General features: G+C 40.9%; 1 protein-coding gene across 2 annotated transcripts in view; it reads right to left on the reverse strand.

Annotated features, from left to right (window-relative positions):
* Positions 1–15,722, reverse strand: part of TMEM232 (transmembrane protein 232) — a 180,128-nt gene that overhangs the window by 61,958 nt on the left and 102,448 nt on the right. For both annotated transcript variants that reach the window (XM_066603049.1, XM_066603048.1), the window contains exon 12: positions 14,110–14,351. In XM_066603049.1, coding sequence (XP_066459146.1) covers positions 14,110–14,351 — 242 coding nt within the window. The remainder of the gene's footprint in view (positions 1–14,109; positions 14,352–15,722) is intronic.

The following is a 15,722-nucleotide window of genomic DNA, read 5'->3' on the forward strand; positions in this document are numbered from 1 at the left end:
GGTGTATGTCCATTCATTTCATGACAATAACTTTTCGGGCAAGAAATAGGGTCTCATTGAGAAAAATGCGAGTATGATGTTGCCATTGTTCTTCATCGAGGAGGCCCAGTAGACAAACACTAGGAGTGTTGGGGACTAGTATGCCTATTACTTGACTAAGTAGGTATAGCAACTCAGATCAAGAAATTTGGATTGTGCTCCACATCAAACGTGCAAAGTTTGCATTTGGCAGTGAGCATCTATGGCATTGGGAAGTAGGAACTCTAGCCATTTTGAAAAGTCTAGTGGGTGTGAGGTAGCATTGATGAAGTGTGTAAAGTTATATAAGTATTCGCTAGTAAGTGTGGGAATAAGCTCTTTCCATCTATCTTCTACAGGCAAGTGTATATATTCATTTTTGCGTTGAATAAGATGAGTATATAACACAGAGATGTGTGCAGAATCCCTATCAACAGGTATGCAGAAATCGATGGATGCCGCTCAGGGAACGTGTCAGTAAGTTTATGTCTTAATTGCAAAAATTGGGACTAGCCTGATCTAGTGTGATTGCTGAAGTTGTTAAAAGGAAATAAAAATTCCATGTATGAAAATACTGTATGTTCCAGAGAGGTGACTCCAAACCCAATCTAGGTGGTTGTGAGAGGCTTCTACTACCCCGTAATGGAGTTTCTAAAAGGATCTCCTTGTTGCCAATTACCTGTCTTTCCAGCTTTCAGACCCAAACTGTCAGTCTATGGATAGGTAGCAATTGCCTACAGGTCAGGATGTTTGAGTACTGCCCAGAGGGAAGCCATGGATAGAAAGTACGTTAAATGGTGTTCAGCATTAGGCAAGGGATTTTCTGAGATCCAATGCTGTAGGGATCTTAGCTGTCCCGCTATATAGTAAAGTTTAAAGTCTGGGAGCGATGCACCAGCCAAGTCTTTAAAACGTTGAAGGGTCTCTAATCGTAGCTTGGCTCATGCCTAACACCAAACAATGGAGGATGGCAGGGAATTGACTACATTGAAAAACTTTAGTGGTACTCTAGTATCTGAATGTTCTTCGTTATATTAAAACTTAAGAAGTCTCCCCGAAACTGACAGAGGCTGTTAACTTCAAATATTAAATTTATCTTTAAGAAAGGTAATAAGTAGAGTCATGTTCAGGTTGTACGATAGCTATAAGTGGAATCTCTAGAGATAAATACACCTAGGTATTTGAATCTGGCAACGATCTCAAGTTGGCATATTATGACACCAAAAGACCAGTCCCTCACTCGCAGGAGAATAAAGGTAGATTTTTTCCAGTATATACATAAACTACATGCGCGAGTATGCCATACCATCGTGAGATCTGAAGAGGAGGCTTCGGCCCGGCGATGCTCATTGGAGCAGAACAGACGAGCCCCTATGGAAAGGGAGGCGGGGTAACTACTATTTAAGACTTTATTTGTCTGATACCTACTATCTATAGACAATCACTTTGCGGTTGGCATTGCTGCCGCTGGTTAGAATTATGCTATCCCATCTGTATGAATAGGCCAACAGGTATAGAGGCTGAGAAAACTAGTCGATGATGATGAGAGATAGAAAGGTTAACTATGAGAGAAAAGGAGAATTCATAGGGACAGCTATTAGTATCAGTTGGCAGGTGGCTGAGTGTGTTAGAATTGAGAAAAGGAAACATTAAGGCTGGACACCCACTGGCGTTTTATTCTCTCTTGCGCTGCGAGAGCAAGTGAAAACACTCGCCTCGCAACGCAAGAAAGACGCTGGGATGAGGCCAGCATATCGCCAGTATTTTCAATGGGGCCAGCGGCAGCAGCGCTAGCCCCTTTGAAAAGATAGGGAGAATACCGCGGACTTCTGCCACAGCTGTGACAGCTGTGGCAGGAGTTTCCTTCATCTCCGCGGAAACTTATGAATAGCTAAGCACTAGCTCTAATTGGCTGAGCGATCAGCCCAGCCCTTTCAGGAGGCGTGGTTTTTTAAATCCCTGCCTGCTGAAAGTGCTGGACAGCAGTGTCGGGGAGCCAGCCGGAGGACGTGTCTGAGAGGCGGAGAGGTGGGTAACTTTTTTTTTCTTTTTTTACCACTCAATGATAATTTTCAAGGAAGAGCTTATATTTCAAGCCCTTCCCCGAAAATCATACTGCAGGGTTTGCCACAAACCACTGCTTTTAATGCGCCGGTCCCATTGAAAGCTATGGGATAGCATGCTGTACTTCTGCCACAACTGTCCCAGCTGTGATAGCTGTGGCAGAGGATTTCTCATCCCTGCGGTCCCCGCGGGGATGAAGGAAACTCCTGCAACAGCTGTCACAACTGTGGCAGAAGTCCGCAGTATTCTCCCTATCTTTTCAATGGGGCTAGCGCTGCTGCCACTGGCCCCATTGAAAAGATTGGCGATATCCCGGCGTCATCCCGACTTTTTTCTCGCACTGAGAGGTGAGTGTTTTCACTTACTCTCGCAGCGCAATAGAGAAAAAAACGCCAGTGGGTGTCCGCCCTAAGTGATAACTGAGGTCAAACTGGACCGCAAATACCTGTATTATAACATAGGTTTATTCCTATCATAAGAAAATCTACATCAGCAATACTGTAGTATAGGTCTACTTCTATCAGGTATATAATAGTGGCTCTTTTATATTAGGGATTACGTTTAAAAATTAGAGGGTCTGTGGACAAACTTCATCATTAAACCCTCTATTTTTTGTTTGAATAAAAGACAGCGACCATTTATAGTTATCACGAAGACGGACATAAACATCAGCACTGTATGCTCTATCCGCCACCTGCCCTCCGCTTTGAGGGAGTTTATATCAGTGATTTCTAAAAATCTGGGATCACTAGGAAACACTGAAGGATATACTACATACCTCTAGTGAATTTTCATCTATATATATAAAAATGAATGTCTGTCTGTCTGCCAATGACCGCTGCAGCCCACTCCCAGGTAACTCCTGTAGTCAACCTGGGCACTTGGGAGCTCAGGATGGGTTCATGATGGTAAGTCAAGCTGATGCAGCGCAGAAGCTCCTACTCTATGCAACATGCCATGTTGAGCGGTAGCCATGCTCCCCCCAGAATTAGTTATTTTAATAGTCATACAGTAGTGTGTCCTTCACATGACCATGACAGATATTTATTCACTTGAAGTAAGCAATGAAGGTTTTGATTTGAAGATAGAGATGAGTGAGTATACTCGCTAAAGGCAATTGCTCGAGCGAGCATTGCCTTTAGCGAGTATCTCCCCGCTCGAGACGGAAGGTTCGGGTGCCAGCGGCGGGCAGGGAGCTGCGGGGGAGAGCGGGGCAGAACGGAGGGGAGATCTCTCTCTCCCCCCGCGCTCCCTCCTGCTGACTGCCGCTACTCACCGCTTTGCCGCGCCGGCACCCGAACCTTCCGTCTCGAGCGGGGAGATACTCACTAAAGGCAATGCTCGCTCGAGCAATTGCCTTTAGCGAGTATACTCGCTCATCTCTATTTGAAGAGAAAAAGCAAATGTTTTGGAAACCGTAAAGATTAATACAGATAGTCTGCTGGAAGATTGTAGAACTTTTCATCATGCAAAGAATAACATTTATTTACGAAAACTGTAAAACCCCTTTCATTGAACTGTCCTCAGGACTTCAAACATGATATGTAAATGAGTACTTACAGGTTATTATTAACTGCTACAGTATTTATCTTTCCCGGTAATTTTTGGTTTTACACTTTTCAGCTTAACCCTATTTGGGCAGAGCATTACCTGTGACTACATTTTAAAGTACCTTTACACGGGGCAATTATCAACCAAATTATAGCTGGAAACAGCAAATTCAGGCAATAAATATGATTTGTACATGTTGCTGCCAACAGGGCACTGAGCGAGAAATCGCTCACCTGTTGGAGTCGCTTGGTTCTTGACAAAACTAAAAATCAAGTGACTGTCAGGCTGTGTAAATAGGAGCCGCTCAATGAGCCATCCCTGTTTACTGTGAATGGAAGCAGGTGGCCAGAATGATCCCTGCCTGCTCCACCTCATTCATTAAATGACTATCATTCCTGTGTAAAGCACAGGAGCAATAGTCGGGCAGCAGTCTGTCAGGTGCTTATGTGCCTAACAGTTTTACCATGTAAAACCTTAAGATAAAGTTTCTACAGAAGTCCGAAGTAGTCTGAAACACACCCTCAAGTGGTAAAATAATATATATATATATATATACATACAGGCATATAACATTTCACTCAAGAGCTGCGTTGATAAACAGCAGTCCCAGGAAGCTAACCAATGGAGCGATGGTATTCTGCAAAACAGTAGATTTATGCACCTCTGCAGTCCTATAGAATTTGCACAGATGAGTCATTATTCCAATTTGCAAATTGGATTCCTTTCTCATTGTGATAATAGGAGCTTTCCTAACATAAATATGCCATTGCTCCATGGGACACCCTGAGCTTCTAATTACGCATGAAGAACTATACATTGTGAGACAACATGAACTAGAATATGAATTAGTTGAATCGCCCCATAATGCTCATAGCCTCATTGTAAGGCTGGGTTTTCATGTTGCGGCCACAAAATTGATTGCAGCTAAAAGCAGTTTGATTGTTAATGGCCATGCGGCTTTGCAGCTAACAGAAGTTTACGAAGCAGCTATTAACAATCAAACAGCTTTTAGCTGCATTTAAATTGACAACCGCACCAACATGCAGATCGGCGCAGTTTTGACCACATCATGAACGTAATGCGAAAACCCAGCCTATAAAATTACAGATCATCTTGTCAACTTGATTAGAATTTACATTCAACAAATTATCCCTATGTAGATTGCAGTACAAATTATTAAATTTGTACTTGTCCTATTTGAAGTTGATTTCCTAAAATACCCTTTAAAAATCACAAAGAGAACCTGTCATATTAAACATGTAGTACAAAATGCAGACAGCATGTTATAAAGCAGGAGGAACTGAACACATAAACAGGGTTCTCCATTCAAACCTCCTACATTTTATCAGATCGCGGAGCAGAAAGTATGAATGGAAAAATTAAAATGAAATAACAGAAAATGCTTTTTTTGGCATACATTAATAAACCTTTACCTGCCCCTTATCAATAGCACAAACAATATCCAGTCTGTACTCAATTTGGGCAATACAGTCTCTGTTCAAACATATCATGGTATTAAGTGTAGTGTACAGAAGTTGTACACTCCATAATAGACTGTGGACTCTAAAGGGTGGTCAATATGTGAAATAAGGTGTATCTGTAACCTTAAGGTAATGTTGGTCTACCACACTATGCCTGGATAAGCACAGCCTAGTTTAGGGGGCATGGATCAGACAGCCTGGGATTGGAGGAAAGTTTCTAGGCACGGGTTGGTGGAGAGTAGTTTAAGGGGTCTGTGGGAGTACACACTGCAGACAGAGATTGAAGAGAGAAGACAGTGAATCAATCGGGGATAAAAAGAAAGGATGATGGTCATTCTACAGAAAGAGATACCTAGACAGAGAGTCCCAGAAGAAGGAAGCCAACCAGTGTGGTGGGAAGGAGAACAGATAGTGTGAGTAACCAAAGTTGTGTAATGCCTGCTAGAAAACAAAGAAAGGAAAGTAATAGGAAAAACTTCAGCAAGGACCTAAAGCAACTGTAGTGCATTAGAAGAGAATCTTGAAACTCGTAAGAATAGAAGAAACACTAAATAGAGAGAAGCAGGAGGGCAAAGCATAGAGGACAGAAAGTATCCCGTGTTTTGTTACTGTTATAGAGCCCACTTGTGTCCAGATAGCAAGTCTGAACTTCATGCCTGCATATACTCTAACTGTATTGAGAACTGCCTGAAGAAAATGCACCTTAAAGTAACTCTGAATTGTACTAAGAACTGCATTAAGGAAGTAACGTAACTCTGAAATTGCACTGAGAAAACTTAAAGGGGTTGTCCGCGCCGAAACGGGTTTTGTTTTTTTCAATAGCCCCCCCGTTCGGCGCGAGACAAACCCGATGCATGTGTTGAAAAAAAAACGGATAGTACTTACCCGAATCCCCGCGCTCCGGTGACTTCTTACTTACCTTGCGAAGATGGCCGCCGGGATCTTCACCCTCGGTGGACCGCAGGTCTTCTGTGCGGTCCATTGCCGATTCCAGCCTCCTGATTGGCTGGAATCGGCACACGTGACGGGGTGGAGCTACGAGGAGCAGCTCTCCAGCACGAGCAGCCCCATTCAACACGGGGAAGACCGGACTGCGCAAGCGCGTCTAATCGGGCGATTAGACGCTGAAAATTAGACGGCACCATGGAGACGAGGACACTAGCAACGGAACAGGTAAGTGAATAACTTCTGTATGGCTCATAATTAATGCACAATGTACATTACAAAGTGCATTAATATGGCCATACAGAAGTGTATACCCCAACTTTGTTTCGCAGGACAACCCCTTTAAGTCTGTTCCGGTTATAAAGCAATAAACTATTCCATGTTAATTCTGCCTCCTGGAGTCCCTTTTCACCATCTTGCATCTCAGATACCACACTACACTTCAGGGGAAACAAATGTTTTATTTTATTTATCCCATTTCTGTATTATTGTTTTGTCCGGCACAGGCCTTGGCCTGTATACGGACCGGCGTCAAGAACTTGACAACTGCCCTTTTCCACTGTGAAGATTCACACCAGAATGGCAACTTTTCCCCGGAGAGGAGTGACAACTAGCTACTTTTCCGCTGCTCTCCCTCCTAGATCTGGTCCGGCTAGACCAACAAGCATTCAATTTTGGGTTACCTTGGACCTTTTCTCCGTAGACATGAGGATTTTCGCTTCCACATATTCACACATTATAGCAACTGACATCTCCTGACATGCTACTAAACAGGTTTGATAAATGAGGCTCAAAATTCTTTGAGTTTTTCTTTCATTCAGTGCTAATTGTAATCCATCATTTGTCATAGTTTTATCATATTGATTGACTGAAATGTGGAAGGTTTGAATGGAACAGCCTGTAGTTTAGTGGGAAAAGATTTAGTATAACTTGAACCCCTTAGTGCCCAACCTATTTTGGACCTTTATGATCGAGTAATTTTTTTCCTGTTTTTTTCATTGTCATATTCCAAGAACAATAACTTTATTTTTCCTGCATATCAAATCTTGTGTGTTTTGGACTGCAGTACAAATATCAATCATATTCTATTTTATTTAGTTAATCTGAGATTTTTTAAATTACACGTTATTAAAATTTTTTAGTCCCACAAGGGTGCTTGAACATTTGATTGTTTTTTTCCTTGCATAATATACCACAGTACTTATGTTGTGTGATGTACTATGCCTGTCACACTACACTGACAGGTAGCCTGCAGGGGCCAATATGCTACCGAGCATGGCAAACCCAGAGGCTTTTCTTCGGTTTCCAGCTGCCATGGCGACAAATTGGCACCTTGTGAATGTATTGCAGTGTGCTGATGGAGTACAGAAGGAGTTTCTTCCCTCTGTAAACCACTTAGATGCCCCAGCATTGACAGTGGCATCTAAGGCTTTAAATCATCAAGACTAGAACTTTCTCATTTTTTCGGCCGTTAGAACAGAAGGCCAACAGTCATACAAGGCTAACCCTGCCATGCCATAATAAGGTGTATGACCAGGTTTAAAGCCCATTAGAGAGCACAGTAAAAATATGTATAGACAGTCACTAACAAGTTAGATCTCTGACCACTGTAGTTTATAAGTCCAGTTGGTGGTCTCACTCACTGATTGGTAACTTTTTCTGTAATACTGTGCATTTAATTGTCAATCACTGAGTAGGACCACCCACTAAACTCATAAGTCCAGAGTATTTTATATATGAATCTGCTCATCTACTACTACTCTAGAAGATAGCTACTGATTTCTATTTAATCCATATAAAATAAAGCAAAACCTCTCTTATAATGACACTATTTAGTCATACGTGACCATAGAGAAAACTAACATATAATTCACCAATCTATTATTTGCAGGGCACATCAAAAAGTAAACCATATCTTTTTTTTTTGTTTTGCAACAGAAAGTTCCACTTTTGCCTATTACACCCCTAGCAAACATTATAAAGGGGCTATCAACTACAAGACACAATGAAATTTAAAGTGGGCTAAATAATTCATGATAGGAAGATAAAGACTTTCATTTTACCTCTTCTAATGAAGGGGAGGAAATGAAAGATGGATGCAATAAAAAGGAAATGAGATACCCTTTGTACAGTCACTGCAATATATTATTTGTAGAGATTGTAATTACCTAAATGCTAATTTATCTATAACTAATCGCTTCTTTAATTTTTAGAAACATTTACATTATGCTTAGTTGAAAAGGGCAAAAACTTCCATGTAACATGGAAAGTTTGTTGAGATCCACATAGCAGACCAGATGGACAAAAGTAATTGTTGGAGTAGGTCATTCAAAAGTCCAAGGTAAAAGATGTCCTGCTATAACAGCGTGTTGGGAAGCCCCATCGTTTTATCTGTTAATTGTAACTGTTTATTAAAATGTTTGTGCCATGAAGCAGGGATGTGGAGGGGGCGGCTATTTAGAAGAGCCACTACCTGCCTGAAACCAGAATTTGAAGGTAATCATTAAAACACGGATACAATTAACAGTGGCATCCCTGGCACCAGTATGTCTAATACTAAAGTGACTTTATGGCTACTACAAGGGACAGTATGGCTATTACTGAAGTGGACTTTATAGCTATTTATTATTAGAGTGGGGGAGTATAGCTCCTTATTTACTACAATGGGACACTATGCCTATATATTACTAAACGGGGATAGGACAGCAATTTATTACTATAGGGGTACACTATGGTTATTTATTACTACAGGGGGTTAGTATGGCTCCCTATTTACTACAGGGGGACAGTGTGGATCATTGTTCATTACATGGAACTGTGAGAAGCACTATTATACAGTATTTGGGGGAAACTATGTGTGGCACTATTAAAAGTTTATCTTAAGACCTATCTTAAGTATGGATATAAAAAAGCAAAGAACCAAAGGCATCTGTGTGGTAACCTCTGAAGAGACAAACTGTGTCCAGGAGACATTTGTCATGTTAATCTGGACGGGATGGAGAAGAAAAGGACAATGCTAATTAGAGAGGACATCATGTGTGACAGTGAGTCACAATGTCATTGTTTATTCTGCCACTGGCTGCCTCTGATCTGTCCTGTAGTCACTGTATGGTGTATAAAGTGATTGCAATAGAGATACAGACATCTCTATACCGAAAACCGATTGATCGTCCCACATACCTCAGATGGGACAGTTCCCATCCTAAACACATCAAAAAGTCCATGATCTACAGCCAAGCCATCAGATACAACAGGATCTGCTCCAACCCAACAGACATAAAGGAACATCTATACTATCTTAAAAAGACATTTTTAAATCAGGGCTACCATCCCACCTCAATTGATGACCAAATCACCAGAGCCACCGGGATACTCAGAAATGAAGTACTCCAATACACAGAAAAAGAAGGAAACGACTGTGTACCTTTAGTAGTGACCTACAATCTACAGTTAGAGGTACTAAGGAAAACCGCAAAGAAACTCCATCATACCCTACACAAGGATGACTGTCTGAAAATCATATTCCCAGACCCTCCTCTTCTGTGTTACAGGCAACCCGCAAATTTGAAGAACTTTATAATCAGGAGCGCATTGCCCTCTGACACACAAAAAGGAACTTATTCCTGCAATGTAAGGGGCTGCAAGCCCTGCTCACATGTACTCACCAAGAACAGACTACATATCCCCAAACACTACAGGACTATAAGATCCGGGAGACATTCACATGTTCCACATCCGATGTTGTGTACCTGATCCTGTGCAGTAAATATCCTGTTGGGGGCCTTTATGTTGGGGAAACAGGACAAAAACTGAAAGCCAGGATGAGATCTCATCGCCACACAATTAAAGGGAGAGACAGAATTACCTGTGGCTGAGCACTTTTCTAGACACAGACACGACATAGAAGATATGAAAGTTATTATACTTAAAGGCAATTTCAAATCACAAAGCCATAGAAGAATTTGGGAGTACAAATTTATAACAACTTACATCAGAGGGTTAAATTCTTCAAGAGGATTGATGCAAGACTGGGAAGTAAGAGAAATTTATAGCACAGGTAACAATCTGGCCTGGTGACCCCCTAACACTAATTCTGAGACCATAAAACTTTCACATCTTTATCAGTGGACTATTTAAGTATTTATTCCTCCACTCATCCTGTTGTGGTATTCTTCTAGTGCAAATTAATAACATCCATGTCTGTATCTTGTCATAAGTATGTGTGTGTGTATGTATATATATATATATATATATATATATATAAGCATGCCTCTTCGGATCTATTTCATTATGCCTGAGGAAAAATCCTATTTTGGTAGCCATTAAAAGCTGTCATATCTACAAGATTACTTGGTTTCTCTTGCTGAGAACAATCACATCATTTGAGCAGCACAATGTCAGTATATTGGATATTAGTACTGCATATTATAGGTGCAAACACTGCATGCAATACACAGTGAGCATATACTTGTTTGAGTGAGCCCTTAATAAAGAAGAGGAGCCTGGAGTTTGTAACAAGCAGTGACATGGCACTCTAGCCTCTATAGTGCCTAGACGTACAGTCTCGCTCTCTCTTGACTCCCATCACTACTTTTCAAGTAACTGACTGCTTGCTTCCACTGACATGCAGGTGAACAGCATTGCTAAAGCAGGGGGCCCGTTTGGAAATGTAAGCCTAGGGAATTTAAAATTGTTAAGTAACATAGTATGTCAGGCTGAAAAAAAAGACATATGCCCATCTAGTTCAGCTTATTACCCCCAATGTTGATCCAGAGGAAAGCAAAGAACCACAATGAGGTAGAAGCCAATTTCCTGCATTTACAGGGAAAAAAAATCCTTCCTGACTCCCAAGTCTGACAATTGCAATAATTCCCAGATCAACAACCCTTCTGAAGTAATCAGTAACTATAATATGTAATACTGTAATGCTCAAGCAAGGCATCTGGACCCTCTTAAATTATTTTATCCAATTTGCCATCACCGCATCCCCAGGCAGAGAGTTCCATACTCTCACTGCTCTTACAGTAAAGAACCCCCTTCTATGTTGGTGTAGAAACCTTATTTTTTCTAGACATAGAGGATGCACTCTTGTTACAGTTGCAGTCCAGGGTATAAATAGACAGTGTGATAGATCTCTCTACTGACCCCTGATATGTTTATACATAGTTATAAGGTCGCCCCTCAACCTTCTTTTTTCTAAACTAAATAACCCCAATTTTGATAACCTCTCTGGGTATTGTAGTCCACCCATTCCATTTATTACTTTAACTGACTGCCTTCCAACCAGCTCAAGCTCTGATATGTGTTTCCTGAATACCGCTGCCTAAAACTGTATGCAATATTCTATGTGTGGTTTGACCAGTGATTTGTAAAGAAAAAGAACAATGTTCCCATCAAGTGCCCCATGACCTCTTTTGATGCACCCCTTGATCCTATTTGCCTTGGCAGCAGCTGCCTGACACTCGTTGCTCCAGTTAAGCTTACAGTTAACTAAAATCCCCAAGTCTTTTTTCATGTCAGTTTTGCTCAGTGGTTTCCCATTTAGTGTGTAATAGTGACATGTATTTCCCTGCCCATATGTTTAATAAAAATATTAAAAAGAATAGTCAATAATAAATATATTAAAAAGAATAGTGCCCAATACTGACGCTTTTTATTATTGAGCCAGTGACTTACCCACTTACACACATTCTCACCCAGACCAAGCATTTTCATTTTATATACAAACCTTTTATGTGGCACAGTATTAAACGCTTTGGATAAGTCCATATACACAAGATCCAATGACTCTCCAGTCTAGAAATTACCTCCTTGTAGAAGCTGAGCAGATTGGTTTGACAGGAGCAACCACTCATAAACCCATGCTGATATGGAGTTATACAGCTATTTTCCTAGAGGTACTTGAGGATACCATCTCTTAGAAACACTTCAAACATCTAACTCACAATAGAGGTAAGACTTACCAGCCTGTAATTACCAGAGTCACTTTTCAGACCCGTTTTGAATAATGGCACCACACTGTGCCAGTCCAGTGGAACATACCCTATCACCATTGAGTCATTAAATAAAAGAAACAAGCGTCTGTCTATCACATTACTTAATTCCCTGTGGGTGTATACCATGGGATCCAGACGATTTGTCTATTTTCCTTTTAAGGCATCTCTGGACTTTTTCCTGGGTTAAACTGGTGACATTTAATGGAGAGTTTACTTTATCACTCTGCATCTCATCTGATATTTTATTTTCCTTTATGAATACCCTGGAGAAAAAACTGTTTAAGAAATTTGCTTTTTCTTCATTCCCTTCTACAATTTTTGCTACATTATTAAAGGGCCAACACTTTAAATATTAATCTTTTTACTATTTATATCATTGAAGAACAGTTTGGGGTTAGTTTTACTCTCCTTGGCAACTTTATTGAGCCACATTGGTTTTCTTCTATTCCTAATTCTTTTATTTATGTAAGGTATGAACTGCTCACAGTGACTATTTAAGATGCTTTTAACCCCTTAACACTACATGATGTAAATATACATCTTGCAAGTTCGAGATTTGTATGGAGGGGGATCGCAGGTTGATCCTGCTCCATACAGTGGCGTTGACGGCTGTTTCTTACAGGTGACACCCAACCGCCAGAGCGGATGAGCAGCACCTCTAATCAGATGTGTTAATCCTTTAAATGCCTCCATCAATAATGACAGTACCATTTAAATGTCGTGATTGATGTCCAGGGGTCTTGTACTGCCCCAGCAATAAGATTAAGTCAACAGAAAAGTAAAAAAGTTATGGTTGTCAGAAAATAATTAAGAAAAAAAAATATCTTTGGAAAAAATAAAAGCAGTATAGCAAAAAAAAACTACATATATTAGGTGCCATAGTAATCGTACTGAAGTGTGTGTGCCATAGAAAAAAAGATGCACCTAAAGATGCACTGCAGCCTGTAAGCAGGGCACTAGTGGGGTGAACAGAGGTGCAGCACTGGAGTGAAGGGACCCAGCATAGGCGAGTAGAGACTTGTTTTTAAGTTTTAGCATAACCTATTTAAAGAGTAGTAATTTAGCTCAAAAAATACCTTTAATAACAGGAGATTTTGCTGTCACTGTTAAGGGGAGACAGTGTGGTTGTAGCTGTCATGTATAGTATCTGTATCATCATGCAAATCCGATGTTCTCTAACTTGTGACACTTATTGTAACCTTTAATTGACAGCAAAAAACAAGAAGGAAACTGTTTTCTTTCTTCTAGCAGAAATTTAATACAAAACATCTTGTTCTTACGTTCCGAATTTTGATGAAAAATTGGTTTTGCCTCAAGATTGAAGATCGTGTTCTATAAAATATGCTAAGATAATGCATGAAGAGTAATTAAGCCACTGTTTCCTATAATTCTCTGCTTAGGCTAATAGGAGAGGGTGATGAATGTTCAGATGTAATTTCAATAACACAGTTGCTCTGATACAAAGTAGATGAATGGCTGTAAACTGCATAGGTGCGCTATCTTAATGCACGCTAAATCTGTATATAGATTATATTACAGCAATAATGCATTATTTACATGGCTTGCATAATATTCATATGTGACAGCAATAAAGCGTTTCTTAAAGAGACATACACAAATGTTTTTACACAAGGGAGATGATTAATCCCCCCCTTACATAGCTCTATAAGGAGTGTTGTTAATGCACATATAAACATGTATAAAAAAAAGTAAGAGGTTTGCATTAAAACATGTACATATAAATATTGACTTTATAATACTGTGTATCATTCCAGTTCTTAAATACAGACATACATCCGAAGAAAGCAATCTGTAAATGGTGTTTTATTTGTAGCTCATCAGTGTCAAATAAATGCATTCTGTATAAGAAACATTTAATGCACTGTGAGACAAGTGCATATTGTGAGACAAGGACATACTCAAGTAATAAGAACACTACAGTTGTATAATAGGAAATGTATTAAGCAGCTATTTTCCACATTTGCATATATTGTGCAAAGGTATTTGCTGTATGTACGATATATTCCTAAGAAAGTAAGAAATCAGTGGTGTACCTTGTAGAGGGACATGATGTTTTCTTCTCCGTGCAATGTTCGGTTATATCATATATATTTCTAGGCACCTGTCTTTGAAAGGGTTTCCGTGGTGTAGGGATGTAGGGCACCACAGGTGGTAGGAGCTGCTGAGAGAGTGCCCTTGCAAGTCTGCATCCCGCATACTGAAAAAACGCCAGGCTCTCAGGGGCTGATGGAGTCTTAGCATTAACAAAGGGATTTGTAGGACCATTTACTTCAGCCTTTTCAAAAGAGAAAACCCAAGAAAAACATGTTAAAATCAGCATTAGTCAATATATAACACAGTTCTCGTAAAATGATAGAGAAGAAAATGAAATAAAATGGGTATTAGCAGCCAATATCTGAACATCTTTCAGACATAAAAGGGGATGTTTTATCAACAAAACTAAGCATTTATTTATACAGTATAAGGTCTCATTCAGATGAGTTTGTTTTTTTTGCACACCTATGTGTGCGAAAAACCCCACTGCTCGCATGAGCGGAAAGTGTGTGAACGGGCAAAGTTTCATATGTACAGCGCATGAAACTTTGTCCGTTCACTGGAGCAGCTGCTCCACGAAGGTATCCTCATCACTGAACACTGTGATAGCACCGTCACAGTGTTCAGTTATGATCGGACTCCCCGTGCAGATGAAAGAATCCCCAATGCTATCCCTTTGTTTTCAATGGGGCTGGCGCTGCTGCCACCACATTAAGAAAAAAAAAGTTACTCGCCTAGAAGCGCTGTCCGGCCCTTCTCCCAGGTCTCCTAGTCTTCTTCTGTATTCTGGTGGCCGAGGATTGAAAAATCCCCACCTCCAGAAAGTGATGCCTCTAATTGGCTGAGCACTGTGACCAATCACAGGCAGCGCTCAGCTGTCATTCAATGAATGGCTGAGCACTGCCTCGGATTGGTCAAAGCGCTTAGCCAAAGACTGCCGGGGACGGAAAGAAGGGCTGGACAGCGCTCCTAGGTGATTCAACTTATTTTTTTCCTACAGCTAGGGATGATTTTTAGGGTAGGTCTTATAATACAAGCCGCCCCTTCCCCCTGAAAATTATCGCTGCAGGGGTTGCCTTCATCCCATTGCTTTCAATGTGGTGGCAGCTGTGGCAGCTATGGCAGGGGATTCTATCTTCCCTGCAGCAGTCCCCTCATTACTGTTAATCCCCTGCGGGGATTATCGAAACCCTTGGGGAGTTCCCTCATCCCCGCGGGGATTAAGAGGTTAACAGCAAAACATTTAAAAGGCGCTTCTGGCCAGAAGCACCTTTTAAATGCCCTGCTGTAAGCAGTGGGGAAGCTATTCCATGCGCAGGAGTTTCCATTAACTCCTGCTCCCATAGGAGTCAATGGGACGATGCCCAACAGCTCATCCCAGTGATGCTCACTCCTGTACTGTGACACAGGAGTGAGTATCGCTGGCATCCCTTAGAGCACTGCCGGCATGGAGGCAGAACAGGCCTTCTTCCCCCGTCCGCCTCCATTCACTTTAAATAGACAGTCGTTTAGAAGGGAACAACTGCTGTTTATACTGAACGGCTTGTCATACAGCTTTCTGCATGCAGAAACTGAACGACTAAACAATTCACATTCAGTCACAGCATGCGTT

This window comes from Eleutherodactylus coqui, chromosome 5, assembly GCF_035609145.1.
Source record: "Eleutherodactylus coqui strain aEleCoq1 chromosome 5, aEleCoq1.hap1, whole genome shotgun sequence".
Taxonomy (NCBI): Eukaryota; Metazoa; Chordata; class Amphibia; order Anura; family Eleutherodactylidae; genus Eleutherodactylus; species Eleutherodactylus coqui.